The 21,852-nt window shown below is 37.6% G+C and overlaps 2 protein-coding genes across 3 annotated transcripts in view; both read right to left on the bottom strand.

Moving 5' to 3' along the window:
• LOC106064769 (uncharacterized) overlaps nucleotides 1–7,750 on the bottom strand; it is a 43,882-nt gene extending 36,132 nt beyond the window's left edge. For both annotated transcript variants that reach the window (XM_056016682.1, XM_056016683.1), the window contains exons 1-3: nucleotides 7,683–7,750; nucleotides 3,485–3,588; nucleotides 474–592 (exon numbers count right to left, since the gene is read on the bottom strand). In XM_056016682.1, coding sequence (XP_055872657.1) covers nucleotides 474–592; nucleotides 3,485–3,545 — 180 coding nt within the window. In that variant the 5' untranslated portion in view covers nucleotides 3,546–3,588; nucleotides 7,683–7,750. The remainder of the gene's footprint in view (nucleotides 1–473; nucleotides 593–3,484; nucleotides 3,589–7,682) is intronic.
• Nucleotides 7,751–8,498: 748 nt separating this feature from the next.
• LOC106064768 (uncharacterized) overlaps nucleotides 8,499–21,852 on the bottom strand; it is a 32,471-nt gene continuing 19,117 nt past the window's right edge. The window contains exons 11-16 of the mRNA XM_056016679.1: nucleotides 21,733–21,808; nucleotides 18,445–18,551; nucleotides 17,558–17,692; nucleotides 15,952–16,050; nucleotides 13,214–13,280; nucleotides 8,499–10,644 (exon numbers count right to left, since the gene is read on the bottom strand). Of these exons, the coding sequence (XP_055872654.1) occupies nucleotides 10,242–10,644; nucleotides 13,214–13,280; nucleotides 15,952–16,050; nucleotides 17,558–17,692; nucleotides 18,445–18,551; nucleotides 21,733–21,808 (887 nt within the window). The 3' untranslated portion in view covers nucleotides 8,499–10,241. The remainder of the gene's footprint in view (nucleotides 10,645–13,213; nucleotides 13,281–15,951; nucleotides 16,051–17,557; nucleotides 17,693–18,444; nucleotides 18,552–21,732; nucleotides 21,809–21,852) is intronic.

The raw sequence follows: 21,852 nt of genomic DNA, 5'->3' as shown, positions 1-21,852 counted from the left end.
AAAAAAACAAAGATACTAGAAATGCAGATGCAAGCCTTCAGCTCCTGGATGGCACAGGTGCTTTTTACATAGTATGATAAACTAACTTAATTAAATAAAAAACTAACAAAATTGTAACAAAAGATATATTTACTACCCTACCGCCCTAAGCGAGATAAAATACGTAACTACATATACAAAAGATAGATAGATAGATAGATAGATAGATAGATAGATAGATAGATAGATAGATAGATAGATAGATAGATAGATAAATAGATAATTAGATAGATGGATAGATAGATAGATAGATAGATAGATAGATAGATAGATAGATAGATAGATAGATAGATACATACATACATACATACATACATACATACATACATACATACATACATACATACATACATACATACATACATACATACATACATACATACATACATACATACATAAAGATAAATTAGAATCATCTATTCTTTGTACTTTACCAATGTGAGTGGATTAACAACACAGAAAATATACAGATAGGCCATGCCATTCGCGTGCAGTAGGTCCGGAATCGCAAAAAGAAACTGTGTTCCCATGGTCGAATTGATTTCCGGATGAGCTAACACCAAAATAAAAGAAAAGAAAAAAAAGAAAATATTTTAAAATACTTTAAAAAAACAAAACAAAGATTATATTAAGCATATTTGTATCAATTAGTTTAGATGAGTCATGTAATTAAATTTGTAATAGATTTAGACTAACAATAAAAAAAAAGCATTTATAACAAAAAAATTAAAAAAGAGGGGGGGGGGGTGACAGATCAGAATTCGAACTCATGTATCAGGCCTTCTCAGTCATCTCAAGCCAACACGGCAACCACTCTGCTAGTGGACAGCTTATGAGCGTATAGTCTCATCCTATCTGTTCATGTTTGTGTGCACTAAGACTCAGACGACGACCTTTAAATGGAACTAATTCAGCTTATACCACCACTTGAGATACCAAACAAAATAATAAATTATCAATAGTTAATTAACAAACATGTTAATTTTAAAAAAAAAAATTGATTGTTGTGTTGTCAGGTAAAAGAAACAATTGTCTTAAATTTCAGCTTGATCCGAGATAGGGTGTGTGGAAAGTAAGTGCACAAACTTATCTTATCTTATCTTATCTTCTTATATAACTTTTTACCAGACAGACAGACAGATTTGATATAAGCTTTGTAATAAAAGATACAATTACAATTAAAAAAAAAAGATTTAATCAGGCAAATTTTATAATTAGTAAATACTATTTTATTTACAATATATTAAACAGACGTAATATGCTAAAAATAAAAGTCGAAACTATTTTTCCCTCTTAGATTGAAGGGAGATCAAATTAGAACTCGATGAAAATATAAAGGGATATAACTTTTATAGACTTGAAAAAATTTGTTATTGGATTTTAGAAATAATATTTAATGATATGGATCTATATTCGTCAGAGAAGAAGAAAAAAAAAACCTTTGGGTTATTTCTTAGAAATGGACTTAATCTTGGACAGCTTTCGAGCTACATTGCATACGCTTTCTAACATGTGGGATTAATGGATGTTTTAGGGCACGTAAAAACAAAACTTATCTTAGTTTTGTATTAGCAAGAATCCGCAAACAAAACATATTATTATATAGTCTATAAATATAAGTATTGAACTTTGCTTTAAATGTGGTAAAATGTGTTTGAATAATAAATAAAAAACAATTTGCTCAATCAATTTTGCCGAATTGTCTGGGTAGGCCTAAGTGGCTAAAGTCCTTTTCACATTATTCAACCCTCCCTCCCCACACACACACACATTTTTTCCAATTCTCAGATCCATTACAAAGTTACATATTCTCCATGAAAACACTTGAATCAACCCAGCAATTAACTAATTAGTTTTAGTTAATTATTTCTTTTTATTTGAAAAATTCTGCGGCTTGCGATCCTTCACAATAATGACGCACAGTGGCACCTTGACACACAAGCTACAAAAAGAAAAATAGAAGACGTAGTTGATTAAGCATTTCTAATTTTAGAAACACCTAAATAGAATAGTGGGAAAATGTCGGCCCTCCATCATGGAAAGTCGAGTATGAACTCAGAAAAGAGCAGCTTTTTTTTTTTCAAAATTGATTTTAAAAAGGCAGCACAGAAACCTTCACCAAACCCCCCCACCTCCACACGCACACTTTTTGGTGCACAAAAGTGATTGCACCATAGCGCACTGAGCATGATATCATCACGAGAGATGCGCTAAAACGTTCTGTCCAAGTCCACCCAAAATTTACCAACAACTACAAAATACAAACACGGACTTCACAAATTGTAACAGTGCTCCCTGATCGCACTTAACAAGTTTAAGGTCCACTGATCAACCTAACGGTATTACCTCCATTGACAACTAACGTATATGACTATATGTGACTGCATGTACCTGTTTAAAGTTTCAGTCATTACAAATTAGTCAGTCATTCGATTCAAACTGGTCCATGCGATGTCACTCATAAGAAGCGAGGTTAAAAATAAACCTAATGTATTGCTTCTGTTGAACTTGTTTACAATTGCTTTCAGAACCCTTTGATTGTGGATACGAGAAAGTGGCAATAGACTTGTATTCACCTTTAACTTTCCTTTAATCTGTTGAACCGTTGGGGCACCACACAAGATCTGGTGACCGTCTTTCTCCATTATCGTTGTCTTTTGCATTGGATAAAATTTATGTCTATTACACGCCTCTCTATTCTTTTATGTTGTCTTCCCATCGCTTTCTCTGTCTGCCTCTTCTTCCTTTTCCTGGTACAGTTCCCTGAAGGAAGGTCTCTGCGAGCCCTGAGGGCCTTATAATATAGTCATAGATTTTATATTTGCGTTTTTTAACAGAAGTTAGCAGGTCGTCATGGAAACCAATTACTGTAATAATCCTGTTTCTAAACTCTTCATTTGAGATGCTGACTTCGTAAGTCTTCTTCTTCTTCGTTCTCATCTTACATGTCGGAGGGTTCAGATCCGTAGTCCAATATCTAAGATGAGCCGCGCAGTGGTTTCCAGAGCAGGGAGTTCTCCGTATAGTTTTTATTTTATAGGAGTGTTATTGGGCCAGAGTCTTGTTCGGGCCTCTTGATATAGTATGAAGCTTTGAAGGACATGGTCAGCATTCTCTGGTGATGCTCCACAAGGGCAGGTCTCGCTCGTCCCGACTTTAAGCTTCCGGAGCTTATGTTGTCTCATTCTGCTGTGTCCGGTTCTGAGTCGAAAAATTATGCGTTGGTCATGTCGAGAAAGCTTACAATAGGCGTACTCCTTTTTCCTATCATTGGGATGAGAGCTGGTCCAATTCTCATTCATTCACTTCGTATGTGACATCTATGATCTTTCTGCAGCATCTACATTCAGTTATATACTTATGAGTTGCCTAAGCGCTATTTACATTTAAGAATAAACTGTGACGGACTGACACACGACTTTCTAGATCACATGAACAATCTTACCTTCCCTGACCCTGGCGTGACTGACACAAACTAAAACTGGGATGAGGCTCAAAAGAAACATTCGTCTCCTTTGTCAGTTGTCCAGATTCAGAAGGATTAAAAAGCTGATACGAATTTAATTATAAAAAGAAATTAGCATTTTTAACATAACTATTTTCAAATATAACCTAATCATGCATTTCATATGTTTGTTTCAATTATGAGAGTAAAGTAAATGGTTATTTTTACTCTAGTGTATCCATATAAATTGAGTTCTCCTTTTGCGTTAGTCCCTCACCAAAATAGTGATAAGTACAGGGCCGGTCCTAGGCCACTGCAACCAATGCGGCCGCAGTGGGCCCCGCACTTTCATAGGCCCCGCGCGATGCGAATTCTAGATGTAAATTATTAAATGAAACCATTTTAACACATTATTAAAGGGTTTCTGGAATTCTCCTGAAATTATAAAAACAATAATTTCAAATACCTAATTTACTTTAATAGTCACTGTCATACAAATCTAAATCTTTCTCGAACTCTTAAAAAAAAAGCACTATTTTGTGATTCTATAGTAAATCTAAAAGACAGATTTGAATGTTTATAGGCTTTTTGTTAGAAAACTACCATCTACTGTAGGTGGCTCGTAAAGATAATTTTTTTCTAATACAAAACCTGAATTTTCACTTATTATCCTTATCATAACCCAAATTAGGCCCCGCGCAATCCATTTCGCATAGGGCCCCGCAACCTGTAGGACCGGCCCTGGATAAGCATATGTGTATACCAATGTTACAACAACGTTATGTATGTATATATCGTTCCGTCTATCTATATATATATCTATCAATCGTCTGTTTATCTATCTCTGTGTCTATCTATTCTCTCCAAGCATTTATTTATCAATCAATTAATTATTAATAATCAAAAAAAAACAATCTTTCTATGAGTTTTGAGGTTTTGGCACATCGAAACAATTTAGGCCATGTCGTGCCCGTAATCCCTCAAGGGTTATTCTCTTTTCATATCATCAGAGCTAAATTCCATGCAGTTAAATCATTAAAAGCAAGGACTTTTCACAGTTAAAATAGTAAAGTTAGTAAAAATGTAATAATTTAGTAAAAATGTTATGTAAATATTATATGTTCACAATTTCACAAATCAAACCTTCGTAGACAACCCCACCTCCCGGACAAAGCCCAGTACATTCCCAGGGTTGACACTATCAAACAGTGTTTTTAAGTTGTGCGTTCTTAAAAATTTCCCCCTAATATCCTGGTATCTAGGGCAATCAATTAGGATATGTTCCACGGTGAGACGAGAGTCACAGTACTCACAAAGTGGGGTCTCCTCTCTCGTCAGCACAATCTTTCTATCTCTCTCTGTCTCTTAGTTGTATTTTAGTATTAATGCATGTTTGCGATTGGTTATACAATTATTGTATGTTTTCGATATTAAAACCTGCACTATGCGATATATTCTAGCACGTCGACGTCGCCATACATAGTGATTAACTCTTTCTCTCCGTAATTATTACCACAATCTGGTGGAATCAACGCTGGTATCGTCAGTCAGGAGAGAAAGAGTTAATCGTAATGTTTTGTAGCTAAGGGGGGAGTTGATGAGTAGAAATAAAATATTTTAACAAATATTTATTCTAGAACAGCGGTTCTCAACCTTTTAAGCTCGGCGACCACTTATTACAATCCCCCCACTCTGCTGCGACACCCCCCTCCCATTGCACACAAATACAGCAATAGAAGAATAGACAATAACAATCCACATTTTCGAGGGTTTTAGGCGACCCCCTGGCAAATCGTCAATCGTCAATCGACCCCCCTAGGGGGTCGCGATCCATAGGTTGAGAATCCCTGTTCTAGAGGCTGGCACGAAGGCTGGAAGGCTTCTGGCAAAGGCCGTGAGCTAGACGGGTTGATGAGTAGACGACACCTAAGGATGCCTGTTGGCAACGTAATTGTGCGGAAAAGGCAGTCCTAGCCCAGGTCCCGAGTCGGTCACTGTCCAATCGGTGTTTACCTCGGTCAGTTTCGTGAGAACGATGAAAACAGGATGGATGTCGCATTTGGCATTATGGGCGATCGGGACAATGATTTCAGAGAGAATGAACGGGGCTGTACTCTGTACGGGGACAAGGCGACTTAAAAACTCACTGCCCGCCTTCTTTCACGTGCTCTAAGGGAGTAATCTAGGTATGTTTGTTTAGCAATGGGGTCTCTGGTACGGCCTGAAGGCATAGTCACCCGCACTAAACTATTAAGATACAATGTTTTTCTCCTTTTTTCATGGTTTCACATGTTCCTTTACATCTAAAGATCATTACATCCAGTCCAAATCTCCAGCAAGACGGCAGTAGATTGGGTTAGTCAGGGTTCGAACCTGGGCCCATTGACCTTTACGTTCAGATCTATTTGGCCATAACCGAGCATGATTGTATCCGAATTTCCACAAAGAAAACTAAGATGATAGTTATTATTACTATAACTATTATTATTGTGCAAGATAATCATTATGTTTATATAAATTATTGCATTGTCAGAAATACACATAGATACTTTGAATATTCTATTCCACACCCAAACTTTTAAGTACAAAAAATCACTTGGTCATTTTTGTTGGCAAAATTTCTTTTTATAAGTTACAAGTGCTACGTCAAAAGAGAATATGTGTACATCTCATTTGTAACCTTGTTTTTATCTAGTTACATATAGGTGTTGTCAGGGGGGAGGTATGGCGAGAATGAATGTTACTTTGATATTTTTATATGTTAGTTATATCCCTTTGTCATGTGAATAGTCTTGCACGTGTTATGAACTGAATGGTTAAGTCTTCGTTGAATGTGCGAGAGAGTGTGTTAAGTTAGTGAGGTCTAGCTCCCGGACCATGAAGGTAGGACGTTGCTTCCTGGACTGGTGTTATGTAGATATGTTTCATAGAGCTGATGGACTGGTGTTTTGTGTATAAAATATTTATTGAGAGTCGATGTCATTGTGTGCTTACTGGATTAAAGTAGTATTTATATTTCCATGGACATCTATAGTTGGAGTTAAAAGTGTATCAAGTAATAATTGTTCGTAATAGTAATATTTAAGTAACCCCTATCGAGCCTAATGAGCCAAGTAGAGCCAAGCAAGAAATAAACGCTGACAGGTGTTAGAGACTTAAACTCAATCGTTGGTTTTCCTGGCTGATTCAGGCAACCCATTCCATGCTCTAATGTCACTAGGGAAGAAAGAACACTTGTAAGGAATACTGCTACAAATAGAAAAACAAAACCTAATAAAATTCTCAGAAAGATAAAAAGAGGCCTGTTTCCTGTTAGATGCGCTACAACAAATTCGTACAAGTGCTCCTTCTTCTAAGAGTCAGTAGAGAACGGAATGGGTTGGCTGAATCAGCTAGGAAAACCAACAACTTAGCAGTCATTGATCAACATACATGCCTAGATTTTTATTTTTTTTTTGAAGTAACGTCTGTAATATATAAGATAAGACAAGATAAGGGGCGGACTGGCTATAAATGGCATTCGGGCAAATGCACGTTGGGCCGGTACCCCAATGGGCCAAAAAAAAAGGGCCTTATGGATGCCAATATGACATATATTGAATTGTTAATGGTTTTATATTCTTTTATAAAAGTGATTCCCTGAGCGTCGTGATAAAAAAAAATCTGTTGCAGACAAGCAGTCTAATACTAATTCTAACACATTTTCCGAGAGAATGTTATAGCCCGCATCCGTAGACAGTACCACCATTGGACTTCATTCTAAACACTTAAAGATTAAAAAGCAACTTAAGGCTAGTATTTCTTAAAAAGATGTAGAACAGGTGTACAGTTATCGATACATTATCAACTTAGCATAATGATTTTGAGGACAGATAGATCTAGAATTGGATCTCTATCATATGATATACACATTATGGGCCGGATTGTATAGAAACGCATGAGCCGATTTTGACACCCAGTGCGCCCCTGGATAATATATTCATTGATATCGGTACTACCATATCATATAATAGATCTAAACTGTAAGACATTTTCGTCTATTCCTAAGACGAATAGACGAGAGCATAATTTCGTATAACCACGAAATTAAAGAAACTACCATATATGCTAGGATAAAAGAATATATAGATCAGTTTCAGCCTATCGCACCTGCGTTGTGTTGGGCGTGCCAACCTATTAAAACGATAGTACCACTTACAAAGACTTTTGTTTACATACACTTGAAACTGAAAGTTGACACAAATGAAATGTAATTTCTCTTTTTTTCGGAAAGGAAGCGCCGGTTCTGAACAGTGCATTTACAGATGCGTAAAGTCTGTGCGTAAAGGTTATTGCTCAAGTTTCATACATTTTTTTTTTTGGACTCGCATCTTTATTGCCAGTGCATGCTCAATCTCTTTTATAGTCTGGGGAGGGGGTACCTGGGAAAAGATTCCCGTGCTGCATTTAGCTGCTCAGCAAGAACAAGACTTTTCGTTTCGGGATTCATACATTAAGCGCATTCCTCTTTCCATATGCTAGGACAAATTTGTACAAATGATCATTCTTCCCTAGTGCTATTAGAGCATGGAATGGGTTGCCCGGGGGGATTTTAACATTTTCTCCCTCCCCCCCCCCCCCACCATAGCTACGCCACTAGACCTATAGTCCCACAAGTTTTCCGAACGTATATTAATGTTTAACTCAAGAAAGACAATCGGGAATACTCGCTGTCATATATCTAAGATACTTCCGAAAATTACAAGTCAAACTAGAAGAGCTAGAGTTTTCTTGGCGTGGCCACTTGGCTAATAATTATGTTCCCAAATGATAAGCACCAACTGTCGAATTTCTAGAGAATCATTAGAGCAGTTTATTAGATTAATGTCCAGGTTCCTGTTCCCATTACAACTTTATAAGGTGAATAAAGGAATTGCAAACAAAGAAACAAATAAAACAGGACAAAGTCAGTAGTAACATTTTTAGGTCAAGATTTAATTACATAAAAACAAGAATTTCAATTTAATGTGTTTCATATATTGTCATTTTCAATCTATTTATGTGATATACACAAATACAGTGGATTAAAAGTAATTCATTGCCTCTCTACCTAATAGTATTAAAAAATCTACACACATTATTATAAAGGTACTTTATTTGTTTAAAAAATCTTTAATAAAGATAGGCCTAAACTTGTTTCACTTACAGTGGATGGCTGCTTGGTAAAGAAGTTTAGAACTTCGAACCCTGGCCCACGTTATCCCTCGACCACCTGGGGGGGGGGGTTTGGGGCTACGATTTAGAATCCGTCAATACTGAAGGAACATAAACTTTCCAAACAAGCCAGATTGTCTAAATAAAGCCCTAGATAGTACATTTATGGACATGTACACCGGACGGAGGACTATCGCATCCCGAAAATCATTGTGTACATGCGAATCGCTTCTGAATCAAGAAAATCTGGTCGCCCCCACTTCCGTTAGGTGGATTTAATCAAACGAGACTTCAAAACAATGAACATTAATACTGACCATTGGGAAGACACAGCCCTAGACCGCACTAGTTGGAGTGAGAGACGGTGACCAAGAAAGCTATGGACAGCAAAAAACATGGGCCTCAGCTCTAGAGGAAAACATGGGCCTCAACTCTAGAAGAAAACATGGGCCTCAGCTCTGGAAGAAAACATGGGCCTCAGCTCTGGAAGAAAACATGGGCCTTAGCTCTGGAAGAAAACATGGGCCTCAGCTCTGGAAGAAAACATGGGCCTCAGCTCTGGAAGAAAACATGGGCCTCAGCTCTGGAAGAAAACATGGGCCTCAGCTCTAGAAGAAAACATGGGCCTCAGCTCTAGAAGAAAACATGGGCCTCAGCTCTAGAAGAAAACATGGGCCTCAGCTCTGGAAGAAAACATGGGCCTCAGCTCTGGAAGAAAACATGGGCCTCAGCTCTAGAAGAAAACATGGGCCTCAGCTCTGGAAGAAAACATGGGCCTCAGCTCTAGAAGAAAACATGGGCCTCAGCTCTTGAAGTAAACATGGGCCTCAGCTCTAGAAGAAAACATGGGCCTCAACTCTGGAAGAAAACATGGGCCTCAGCTCTAGAAGAAAACATGGGCCTCAGCTCTGGAAGAAAAGCGTGCCGCACGAAGAATGGCCTGCTCCTCTACCACCTTAGCAAATGCAACCTTAACCTTCGATATATGTGGACGGGAATGTCTCTCCAAATACAGGGCTATATAGTCACATGAAAAAGTGTTCAAGATGAACAATAGTCGTTCTACGACTGAAGGAGGCAAACAATGAACGTAATATTGAAATCATTTTGAGAAACGCTGCCACACATGATAGTGCTATGAACATTGCTTTCTGGTGCTTTCATAAGAAAAAGTGTTACTTCTGTTAGACTCCGTTATTTCGTCAACTGTAGCCATCCATAAACCACTGGAGTGACACATAAGCAAAACTATTGTATAGGTTGACACAACGAATTAGTGACTCTCAAACTAGTGACTCACGAACAAGTGATTCTCAAATTAGTGACTCTAGGGGTCACCTTAGAACGTTATGTAAATTACGATAAAATTAGTTTACTAATTAGATCTAAATAAGGCTATAAAGTGGCCACTTGTTCAGCGTCGAGGGCCCTTTAAGGTCACATTAATCATGCACCAACTTGATCTACGTACATTTCATTCAGCATTGATTCAGTATTGTAAGTAATTTCATAGAATGGGCTCTTGCACAACAACAGACAGTATGTCGCTTTGATCATTCACGAGTCATTCTGCACTTTCTGAATCCTCATAGTCCTCTGTCATGTCATCTTCCTTGTCTTTTCGCTTATGCTGATCACGGAGGTGGTGCTTGCTGCCGATGTGATAGTGTTGGTTTTGGTACTCGTGTTGGTACTGCCGCGGTAACACGGACTTTGGTTTTTCTTTGGGAACAGTCTCTACCACAGGCTGGGTTGTCCACAGGGCTTGTAGCAAAATGGAAGACCTTCTGGACATCTGGTCATCCCTGATGGGAGGAATGTCAGGCCTGGTGTTAAAATCCTCCATGGTGCTCATGACAGATATGAGGGTTTCCGAAATCCCGCTGTAGTCCTTTGAGATGGTGTAAGAGGTTCGCGTGTCACTCCAGCTTTCCGTATAGCTTTCCCGATGCTTCTCCATATGTATCCTAAAAGAAATGAAAAACCAATAAATCATTAATATCTATTACTAAGGGAGGCGCGGTGGCTGGGCGGTAAGGCGCTTGGCTTCCGAACCGGGGGTCTTGTGTTCGAATCCTGGTAAAGACTATGATTTTTTTTTTTATTTTGGGATCTTCGGGCGCCTCTGGGTCCACCCAGCTGTATTGGATACCAGGCATTAGTCGAGGATATGTAAAGTGGTTGGTGGTTGTGCTGGCCACAGGACACTGTCGTTAACCATAGGCATAAGAAACAGATCACGTTTACATCATCTGCCTTATAGACTAATCTTTACGATGGTCTCCCTTTACTATCTATTAAAATCTATTAATAAACACAACGTTTATGTAACAATGCTAAGCTTTCAAAACCAGGCAAAAGTACAAAACACCAAACTGTTGGTGGACAGAGACAGGAATATAGAGCTGCGGTGGCTGAGCGGTAAAGCGTATAGCTTCCTAGCCGGGGGGGTCCCATGTTCCTATCCCGGTTGAAGACTGGGATTTTTAATTTCGGGATCTTTGGGCGCCTCTGAATCCACCCAGCTCTAATGGGTACCTAACATTAGCTGGGGGAAAAGTAAATTCGGTTGGTCGTTGTGCTGGCCGCGCAACAACACAGCTGGACAGGCCTTAGATTTAAGCACCCAAAGAACAAGTCACAGAGGAGGGCAAGAAGAACATGGCGACGAAATATAGTAGATGACGTTGAGAGAAACAGAAAAGTCCCAGGGAAGTCATTTTTACTGAGACCCTCTGCATTAGTGGGAAGAGTGGTCGAGAGGCGCTTGAACGTGGCTTGGCTTGGCTAAATATGAAGGGGGCTCGAGGTTCGACACCCGACTCGAGCAGAGTTGTGTTTACTGAGCGCCTAAAGGCAGCACGGAAAACCAACTCCTAGATACCCCCTCCCCCCGCTGGTCCACAAATGAGATTGGACCAAAAGCGCTCTGAGCATGCTATAAGCATGAAAGTAGCGCTATATGAAAGCTACAATAATAATCACGAATCAGTTGTTTTTTTTTCATCTGCCTTTCTCTGGCTTAGCTTTTGAACCAAACAAGTCTGTTGCCTCTCTCAGACAGTTACACAACCAAATTTCGTAGGAGAGAGGCACATCTGGTACTGGGGCCGGTCAGCAAGCGGATTTAGTTTAAAGATAGTCTCGCTCATTAACGACTATGAACCAATCTAAATATAGATAATTACTAACCCATATCCCTCCAGTAGTACATTTAATATTTATACTATTACAATTTTGATATTTGATATGTCTAATTTTTTAAAAAACAATAATTAACGTAGTTATTAAACATGAAAAAACTCCCCCCCAAAAAATACAGTTTTAAAAGATACTAAACACCACAATTATACAACTTAAAATAAAGTATAAAATATTGTTTTGCTTAACCTGGGTATCGAGCTACTAATCTTGACATCGAACGATGCTACGCATTAAATCAAGAGGGCATTGTATAAGTAATTATTTATTGGTACTATCATTTATTAGACATCCAGGACTAGATCTAGACTCTAGACGTATGACTCATAACTCTTGAAATCTAGTCTAGATCTACATCTAAATCTAGAGTCTAGATGTAATCTAGATTACATTTACGTAAAAATGTAAGTAAAGCTTACATACTCTATCAATACACTTTAGCAACTTTAAACTTAGTAAACAACTTAGCCATTGTAACACTACGGTTGACTACGCTATGTTTTTCATTTCAAATTTAGAACCACATCTAAAGGTATTTTTCCTTTACTTTGAAAAATTATAATTGTCAAACTGGAATTTGCATCTTGTGGCCAACAATCTTTTAAACTCTTTTCTCAGCCATATACATCAACTGTAAAATTTCTATGAAAATCGTTTCAGAGTCGTTTTTGAGATCAGCGTTCCTCAAAATCTACCCACCCTCCACAAAGTAGTGACTTGGATAGAAAAAGCAATAGAAAAAAAGAATATTTAAAAAAAAAAAAAAGCTTATCTAGGGGAAAGAACCACTAATTACTGCCATATATCTGAAAATTAGATGGTTTACCTCCCTTTCTGTCGTATAAACCAAAAGAAAAAAAAATTAATACTAATTGGTTAAATTTTGGATTCATTGGTGTATAGCCATCCATGACAAATATTTATCTTGATTCTCAATTTGATCCGATACAGGGAAGTGGGAGGGAAAAAAAAACATTTCGAAACGTAATAAGGGGAGTTAAATACATTCACATCTCATTACGTTGCATTTATTCCCTTTATTTCGACATCAGACAAAAAAATTATTCAACAACAATTAATTAACTAATTAGTTAATTTTTTCATTGATTCATGTTTTGTCACACTCAATGAATAATGTGCACAAGTTTTAACTTGATCCTAGAATGGTAAATGGGAGAAAAAGACAGACAGATAGACAGACAAACAGATAGACACATAGACAGAAAAAGTGAGTTGATATAAGCTTTGTAATATCCGTTGTAGGCTCACATCTGAGCAGGTCACACAGTAATATTATAGTCAATACGACAAATGTGTGTGTCCACTGCTACATACCCGCATATCAGAATTCCACATGGAACAATCACACAAATTGCCAATATAATCCATGGTAGTAAGTAAACTGTTGAGTAGAAAACAAGAAATTTTTTTTAAATATTTTTTTTTTAAAAAACAATGCCTTCACAGTGAAACTTCACATATAATAAAATATTTTTAAAAAATATATAAAAAAATGGGTTCAATTTGGGTATCGAACCGTGATATCATCATCTCATGCACCACATTTTCTGATTGCCCTAGCTAGGAAGATATGTAAATGCTATTATTTTTCGGTATGTTCACTGGATATATCATTAGACCTGCAGCTCTGATTTAGAAGTCTTAAGATCTAGTCCAGGGGTGGCCAACCTATGGCGCATGTGCCAAGGATGGCGAATTGCATGATAACAAGTGGCGCACTACACGTCAGAGCTGATACAAGGAAAAAAAAGTCTGATCGTACAAAATAATTACACCGATCTACGGAGAATAGACTAACGGGAGTTGAGCTTATTAGCTACTGTAATGTCAGAGACCCACATGGTTTTAATACTAATGGTCTCCAACCAAAACCTGAAGAATATTGCTTCAGATTTTTAAAGTATTGGTAATCAGGTCTGTAATCAAAGCCCTTACTTTTGATTAATTAATGGGCTTATGTCCCTTTTTAGTTTATACGGTTCTCAAACGGTTTCATTAGTTGAAGTAATATTAACTAATTTCATTGTTTTAATTTCAGGGCAACACTTTCAATTGTGCCATAATTGTCACGGCTCTGCCTCTTTTATTCTACTATAATTGAATAAACTTATATTTGGTAGAAATATGTTATTTATGTAATGAAAAAAAGGAAGGACATTTTATAAGAAATAGTCCAGTTACCATAAAACTGAGCTAAGAACACATTTCAAACTAAATGAGATAAGATTCAGGATGCTTCTACTCGGAAATGACCACATATTTTCTAGCGTTGAGGCAATCGCAAGTCCCTGAAACCCGACAACCTTAAAACCTTTTGTATTGTAATTCAAAACAAGTCTACGTTAGGTTCTTCCCCTTGTTCCAAAAATAAAGCAGGACTATAAAGAAAAACAAAAAAAAAAAGCAGGAAGTGATCATTATCATCATCAAACTCCGTTTGAGTGTGGGCTTGAGGGGCTCAAATCCTCTCTTGCTAAAGCCCTGGACAGAAACCCTGCTGTCTTGTGTAGTGCATACACGTCACCATACAGGTCAAGAAGTTTTGGTTTCCCAGACCTGTCGAGACGGAGATCAGCAAGTCTGGGGCAGTCAAACAGAATATGAGGCATGGTTTCCTCTTCCTCCACGCAGCGGGGGGTACCGTGAATCGAAATTTGGTTTGATTTGATTTTGATTTTAGGCCAACAGGACAATGGCATGTCCTGCACTGTGCTATAATAGCTTGCTCAGGCCTGGACAGCCTCCACCACGGGGAAGTGCGGTCAGGGCGCCCCATGCGCTCCCAGACTCTACGGGCTTTTGGGACTTGTCCCAGCACTCAAACCACTTTTCCATTTCTGTTTTTTTTTATAATTATAGCCAGAGCATGATGGAAACTTACAGCCTATACAGTGGGTGGACTTTGCCCTCCTTGGTGGGCCAAGGAGTCTGCAACAGTGTTGCCAGTCACACCTATGTGACTCGGTACCCACTGCAGGAAGTGATAGCAAGCGTCAGTTTAATAAAATGTGGGGGCATTAATTCTCAGACACTTCAAGTCTATAAAGAAAACCAAAATCTGTTGTTTGTGAGCGCCATTTCTTGAAGAACAGAAGAGATGTTTTCAGACATTATAGAAAACATAAAGAGGAAACAGAAGAAAATGAGAAGACAATGTCCGACTGACTTTCGTGTTGTGAAGAAAATAAAATAGAATATTAAAGAGGCGAAGTCTCGTAGTCAAGAGCAGTTGTGTAAGAAGCAATACTTGAAGCAATACTTGAAGCAATACTTGAAGCAATACTTGAAGCAGTACTTGAAGCAATACTTGAAGCAGTACTTGAAGCAATACTTGAAGCAATACTTGAAGCAATACTTGAAGCAATACTTGAAGCAGTACTTGAAGCAATACTTGAAGCAGTACTTGAAGCAATACTTGAAGCAATACTTGAAGCAATACTTGAAGCAGTACTTGAAGCAGTACTTGAAGCAATACTTGAAGCAGTACTTGAAGCAGTACTTGAAGCAATACTTGAAGCAATACTTGAAGCAGTACTTGAAGCAGTACTTGAAGCAATACTTGAAGCAATACTTGAAGCAATACTAGAAGCAGTACTTGAAGCAATACTTGAAGCAATACTTGAAGCAGTACTTGAAGCAATACTTGAAGCAGTACTTGAAGCAATACTTGAAGCAATACTTGAAGCAGTACTTGAAGCAGTACTTGAAGCAGTACTTGAAGCAATACTTGAAGCAATACTTGAAGCAGTACTTGAAGCAGTACTTGAAGCAGTACTTGAAGCAGTACTTGAAGCAATACTTGAAGCAATACTTGAAGCAGTACTTGAAGCAATACTTGAAGCAATACTTGAAGCAATACTTGAAGCAATACTTGAAGCAATACTTGCCTCCTACGACATCGTCCTTGTTATCTACCAAAATGTGATAACATTTTTGAAAAACAAAATATCAATAAAACCGTCTCAATGCAAACACAAGACACATTGAGGAACTTTCTCCTGAAGTATCTGAGCATGTTCTCTTTTGATTAGTAATATCGTTGGTGCACTCACCTTTGGGACAATCCCCGGTCACTGAGTCGGTACATATATCTCCGCATTTGGATAAACAGCTAAAGTTACAGCCTGGCCCGTACCAGAGACTATGGCACCCTGTGGTAACAAAACAAAAAACAAGAAAATAAAATTAAATACTTTGCTAGAAAACACATTTACTATGGAGCCTGTTTGTATCAATTAGTTAGAATCAGTCGTGTAGCCTAATTAAATTGTAATTGATAAAGACTGACAATAATACATTTCAAAGTTTACAAATATTTGTTATTTTTATTTTTTATATAGTGCATTTTCATGCTTTTTGCTTTCTAAATGCGCTATGATCCTGGCACGTGTCTGAACCAATCGTAGATAGTGGGAGATAAAGAAGTGGGATATCTGGGTGATCGCTTTTTAACTGCATTTAAACAAGTGTTCACGCTCATTCTCTCTCACGCATTTTCCGATCAAGTTGATACTTTAAATCAATTATTTATTGTACCTAACAAAACACGAATCAAACATGAATCAATAAACACAAGTACTCAATTAGTCTCTTAATTATTGGTTATTAAAAAATAAATACTCAATTAGTCAATTAATTATTTGTCATTAATTATTTTGTCTAACATCGAATAAGGGAAATAACTAGTATATCTATTGGTATATAAAGTTTAAGGACGGAGTTATTTCCCTTTAAATATATTTTTTTTTTCTAAAAAAGTTTCATTTTATATTTTCCTTTTTGTTTCAAATTAACACATTTAATTTGTTTAACCGCGACTCATTTAAGCCAATCAGCTATCTGTCTCAGTCATAGCTATTGACCTAGGGCTCTACTTAGTGGCCTAGGAAATTATAATTACGAATCAGTGGACGTATTTGCAAGTTTCAGAATCGCAAGTGAACTTAGCATTTAGAAATAAAACTCAACATCAGAGGCGTAGTGAGCAATACGTGCGCCCGGGGCAAGTTACTTTATTGGCGCCCCTTCTCCACCATTTACCATGAACATCTATAGATGCCTCTGTGTATGTGGCGCCCCCCCCCCCTGATGATAGCGCACGGGGCATCGTGCCCTCCTTGACTGCCCCCACACTTCGCCTCTGCCCAAGATTAGCTTTAAATAATTAGACCCAACATTAGCATTAGATAATTAGACTCAACATTAGCATTAAAGAATAAGACCCAACATTAGCATTAAAGAGTTAGACCCAACATTAGCATTAAAGAGTTAGACCCAACATTAGCATTAAAGAGTTAGACCCAACATTAGCATTAAAGAGCTATACCCAACATTAGCATTAAAGAGCTATACCCAACATTGGCATTAAAGAGCTATACCCAACATTAGCATTAAAGAGCTATACCCAACATTAGCATTAAAGAGCTAGACCCAACATTAGCATTAAAGAGCTATACCCAACATTAGCATTAAAGAGTTAGACCCAACATTAGCATTAAAGAGTTAGACCCAACATTAGCATTAAAGAGCTATACCCAATATTAGCATTAAAGAGCTATACCCAACATTAGCATTAAAGAGCTATACCCAACATTAGCATTAAAGAGCTATACCCAACATTAGCATTAAGGAACACAGACAGTCACAAGCAAAACCTACTTTGTTTACAACCTCGATAAGGAACTCTGTAACCAGGCTCGCAATCGCTACAGCTGCCATTGAATTTGTCACAGTCTCCTGCACAATTTGGACAATGTCTAGCGCATCCTTCGCCCCACCATTGCTTTGGGCAGTCTATGGGAGAAGAATGACATTAACAGCCAGGCGCTATTTAGCTTTTGGATTTGTGCATTTCAACATTTACAAACAAGATAAACGTTATAAAACAGGTTTTTTGTTTCTAAAAAAAGATAATATCTCTCTTATACAACCTGCAACAACCTGCGGTAAAGGGCGGCCTGGTTGTGTGGTATGGGCTCTGGACTATCGTATCAATGGTCCCGGGTTTGAACTCTAGTATCTACACTCAACCACCGTCCTGCAGGAGGCTTTGGCTTGGACGCTTTGGCTACGAGGCTTTGACTAAAATGCTTTGGCTAAGAGGCTTGACTTGGATGCTTGCTTAGGAGGCTTGGGCTAGGAGGTTTGTATAGGAGGCTTTGGCTAGGAGGCTTTGACTAGGAGGCCTTAGCGAGGAGGCTTTTTCTATGAAGCTTTGGCTCGGAGGCTATGACTAGGAGACTTTGGCTAGGAGGCTTTCGCTAAGAGGCTTGATAGGAGTATTTGTCTATGAGGCTTTTATAGGAGACTTGTATAGAAGGCTTTTATTGGAGGCTGAAGAAATATTCAAAGCATGTAAATGAACACAAATACTATTCTTATTTAGAAAAAAAACCGGACGGGCTGACAGACAGACTACGTAAAACTAATTAAGTGACTTTACCATATTTCGAGGATTACTAAAACAAATACAATAAACACTATGAGTTCTCATTTAGATATAAGCGTAGAGTGAACAGTTTAGCGCACATCTCCTCGAGACTCACCTGTGGGGCAATCTGATTTATTCTTATAACAGTTGCTGGCTCTGCTCTCAATGTTATCCCCAGAGCATTGCTCTCCACCGAAAGCAGGAGCAGGATCATCACAGAATCTGTGGAAACATGTAAAGCGTGGAGATATTTAATGAATTAAATTAAATTATTAGATGGAACTTCGATGGAACTAGATATATTTCTTATAAATATTTCCTTTGATATATTTTATAAAACGATAGAACTTTTTTTTTTAGCTTTTAGAGATAGCGTGGGGTTGTGAGCGAGCGTCACTTAAGGTTTGCGGGACATGTCCTCCATCAGAAGGAACTACACATACCAAGAGTTGTGATGAAATGGAGGTCAATCGAGACTATTCATTATAGAAGGTCTCAACACTGCAACGTCAAAACGTGTGGGCAACGTCAAACCCTGTGGGCAGTTTAGACCAATAGCTCGTTGCCACGTCAGAGGTCTGGGCGACGTGGCAACGAGCTAGTGGTCTGAATAGCCCACAGGGTTTGACTTTGCAGGTCAGTGTTGAGTCCTTCCTGTAACGAATGGTCTCAGGCCAATAGGAGGGGAGCGCAAACAGAGACGTTCTTGGCGCCCTACTTTCATGGAGGACTTCAGAGCAGTGGACACCAGGTGGGAAGAGACTTAAGAGCAGTGGACACCAGGTGGGAAGAGACTTCAGAGCAGTGGACACCAGGTGGGAAAAGACTTCAGAGCAGTGGACACCAGGTGGGAAGAGACTTCAGGCAGTACCAGTGACAGACGTTTAAGGAAACAACTTGCCGTGCAGTGCTCCGAACAGAGCTGGAGGGATCTTTGTCTAAGTAAGTATGAGATGCGCGTGCACATAATCAAAGCGTAAGCCACAATAAAGGATTCATTTGAAGCTGTATCTGGAAAGCACTGACCTATAGAAGTGTTGATTTTATGAGCATTAAGACCAACCTGTTGGAAACCTAGTGTGCTTACCACTTCAACTTTGGTGTTTATGTCCTTTATGTTGTCCAATGTTGATCTAAAATAGGTTCTTATCTTATAAAATACAGACTTTACTTCAAAAAAAAAAAAGATGATGATTACGCCCTACGCGCCTTCCTAGGTGAATCTAGTCATACATGTTAACCAAGTAAATTAAATTTTGCCATGCCAGTGGTTTTCCTGGCTGGCTCAGGCAACCCATTCCATGCTCTGCCACAGCGCTATATTAATTAAATTGTCATAATTGATGAGTCGCTAAAGTGAGTTAGCAGGAGATCGTGGCAAAGAACCTGTCAAATTACTTGAAACTATTAAATACAGATTGATTAATTAATTGATTGATTGATTGATTAAGAATCTTTTTAGCGTTTTCATCTCCTATTTTTCAGTTTACAGAGTAAGTAAAGTAAGTCTCAAACGATTTATGGAGCAGATGATGTGGCCACCAGTTAACAACGACGTCATGTGTCCAACAATGACCAATCGTATTTGCTTTTCACTTTCAACTAATTTCCGGTACCCACTAGAGTTGGGAGGACTCAAGGGCGCACAAACAACCCAGAAATTCAAAATCCATTGAGCCAGATAACCCCAGTTTCGAAAGCCAATCCCTTTACCACTGTAAGAGTTCAATATGGCCGTTCTTTATTGGTCATGGTGTTCGAGTACTAACCGTAAGACAAGATAAGAATATGATAAGATGAGACATCACGATTAGTTAAGACAAAATAAGATAAGACAAGATAAGATAAGACAAGACGATCAGTTAAGACTAAATAAGATAAGACAAGATAAGATAAGTTAAGACAAGACAATCAGTAAAGACAAAATGCAATAAGATAAGACAAGATAAGACAAGACGATCAGTTAAGACTAAATAAGATAAGACAAGATAAGATAAGTTAAGACAAGACAATCAGTAAAGACAAAATACGATAACATAAGACAAGATAAGTTAAAACAAGACGATCTATTAAGACAAAATACGATAAGATAAGACAAGATAAGACAAGACGATCAGTTAAGACAAAATAAGATAAAACAAGACAAGATAAGTTAAGACAAGACAATCAGTAAAGACAAAATACAATAAGATAAGACTAGATAAGACAAGACGATCAGTTAAGACAAAATATGATAACATAAGACAAGATAAGTTAAGACAAGATGATCAGTTAAGACAAAATAAGATAAAACAAGACAAGATAAGTTAAGACAAGACAATCAGTAAAGACAAAATACAATAAGATAAGACTAGATAAGACAAGACGATCAGTTAAGACTAAATAAGATAAGACAAGATAAGATAAGTTAAGACAAGACAATCAGTAAAGACAAAATGCAATAAGATAAGACAAGATAAGACAAGACGATCAGTTAAGACTAAATAAGATAAGACAAGATAAGATAAGTTAAGACAAGACAATCAGTAAAGACAAAATACGATAACATAAGACAAGATAAGTTAAAACAAGACGATCTATTAAGACAAAATACGATAAGATAAGACAAGATAAGACAAGACGATCAGTTAAGACAAAATAAGATAAAACAAGACAAGATAAGTTAAGACAAGACAATCAGTAAAGACAAAATACAATAAGATAAGACTAGATAAGACAAGACGATCAGTTAAGACAAAATATGATAACATAAGACAAGATAAGTTAAGACAAGATGATCAGTTAAGACAAAATAAGATAAAACAAGACAAGATAAGTTAAGACAAGACAATCAGTAAAGACAAAATACAATAAGATAAGACTAGATAAGACAAGACGATCAGTTAAGACAAAATATGATAAAACAAGACAAGATAAGTTAAGACGAGACAATCAGTAAAGACAAAATACAATAAGATAAGACTAGATAAGACAAGACGATCAGTTAAGACAAAATATGATAACATAAGACAAGATAAGTTAAGACAAGACGATCAGTTAAGACAAAATAAGATAAAATAAGACAAGACAATCAGTAAAGACAAAATACAATAAGATAAGACAAGATAAGACAAGACGATCAGTTAAGACAAAATATGATAACATAAGACAAGATAAGTTAAGACAAGACGATCAGTTAAGACAAAATAAGATAAAACAAGACAAGATAAGTTAAGACAAGACAATAAGTAAAGGCAAAATACAATAAGATAAAACAAGTTAAGACAAGACGATCAGTTAAGACAAAATACGATAAGATAAGATAAGACAAGATAAGACAAGACGATCAGTTAAGACAAAATAAGATAAGACTAAATAAGCTAAGGAAAGATAAGATAAGATAATGATATTCATGAAGACCTACCTCCTTCTTTCTTGGTGACTCGCATTACAGTTCTCTGTGCACAACCACTCCTCCCACGTAGCCCAGTTGCCGTGCACTGCAGACACATACAAATAGCGATGAGATAAACCCGCACAAAAC

Source organism: Biomphalaria glabrata, chromosome 18 (assembly GCF_947242115.1).
Source record: "Biomphalaria glabrata chromosome 18, xgBioGlab47.1, whole genome shotgun sequence".
NCBI lineage: Eukaryota > Metazoa > Mollusca > Gastropoda > Planorbidae > Biomphalaria > Biomphalaria glabrata.
Note: the sequence above shows the minus strand (reverse complement) of the source record. Positions and strands in the feature narration are given on the sequence as shown.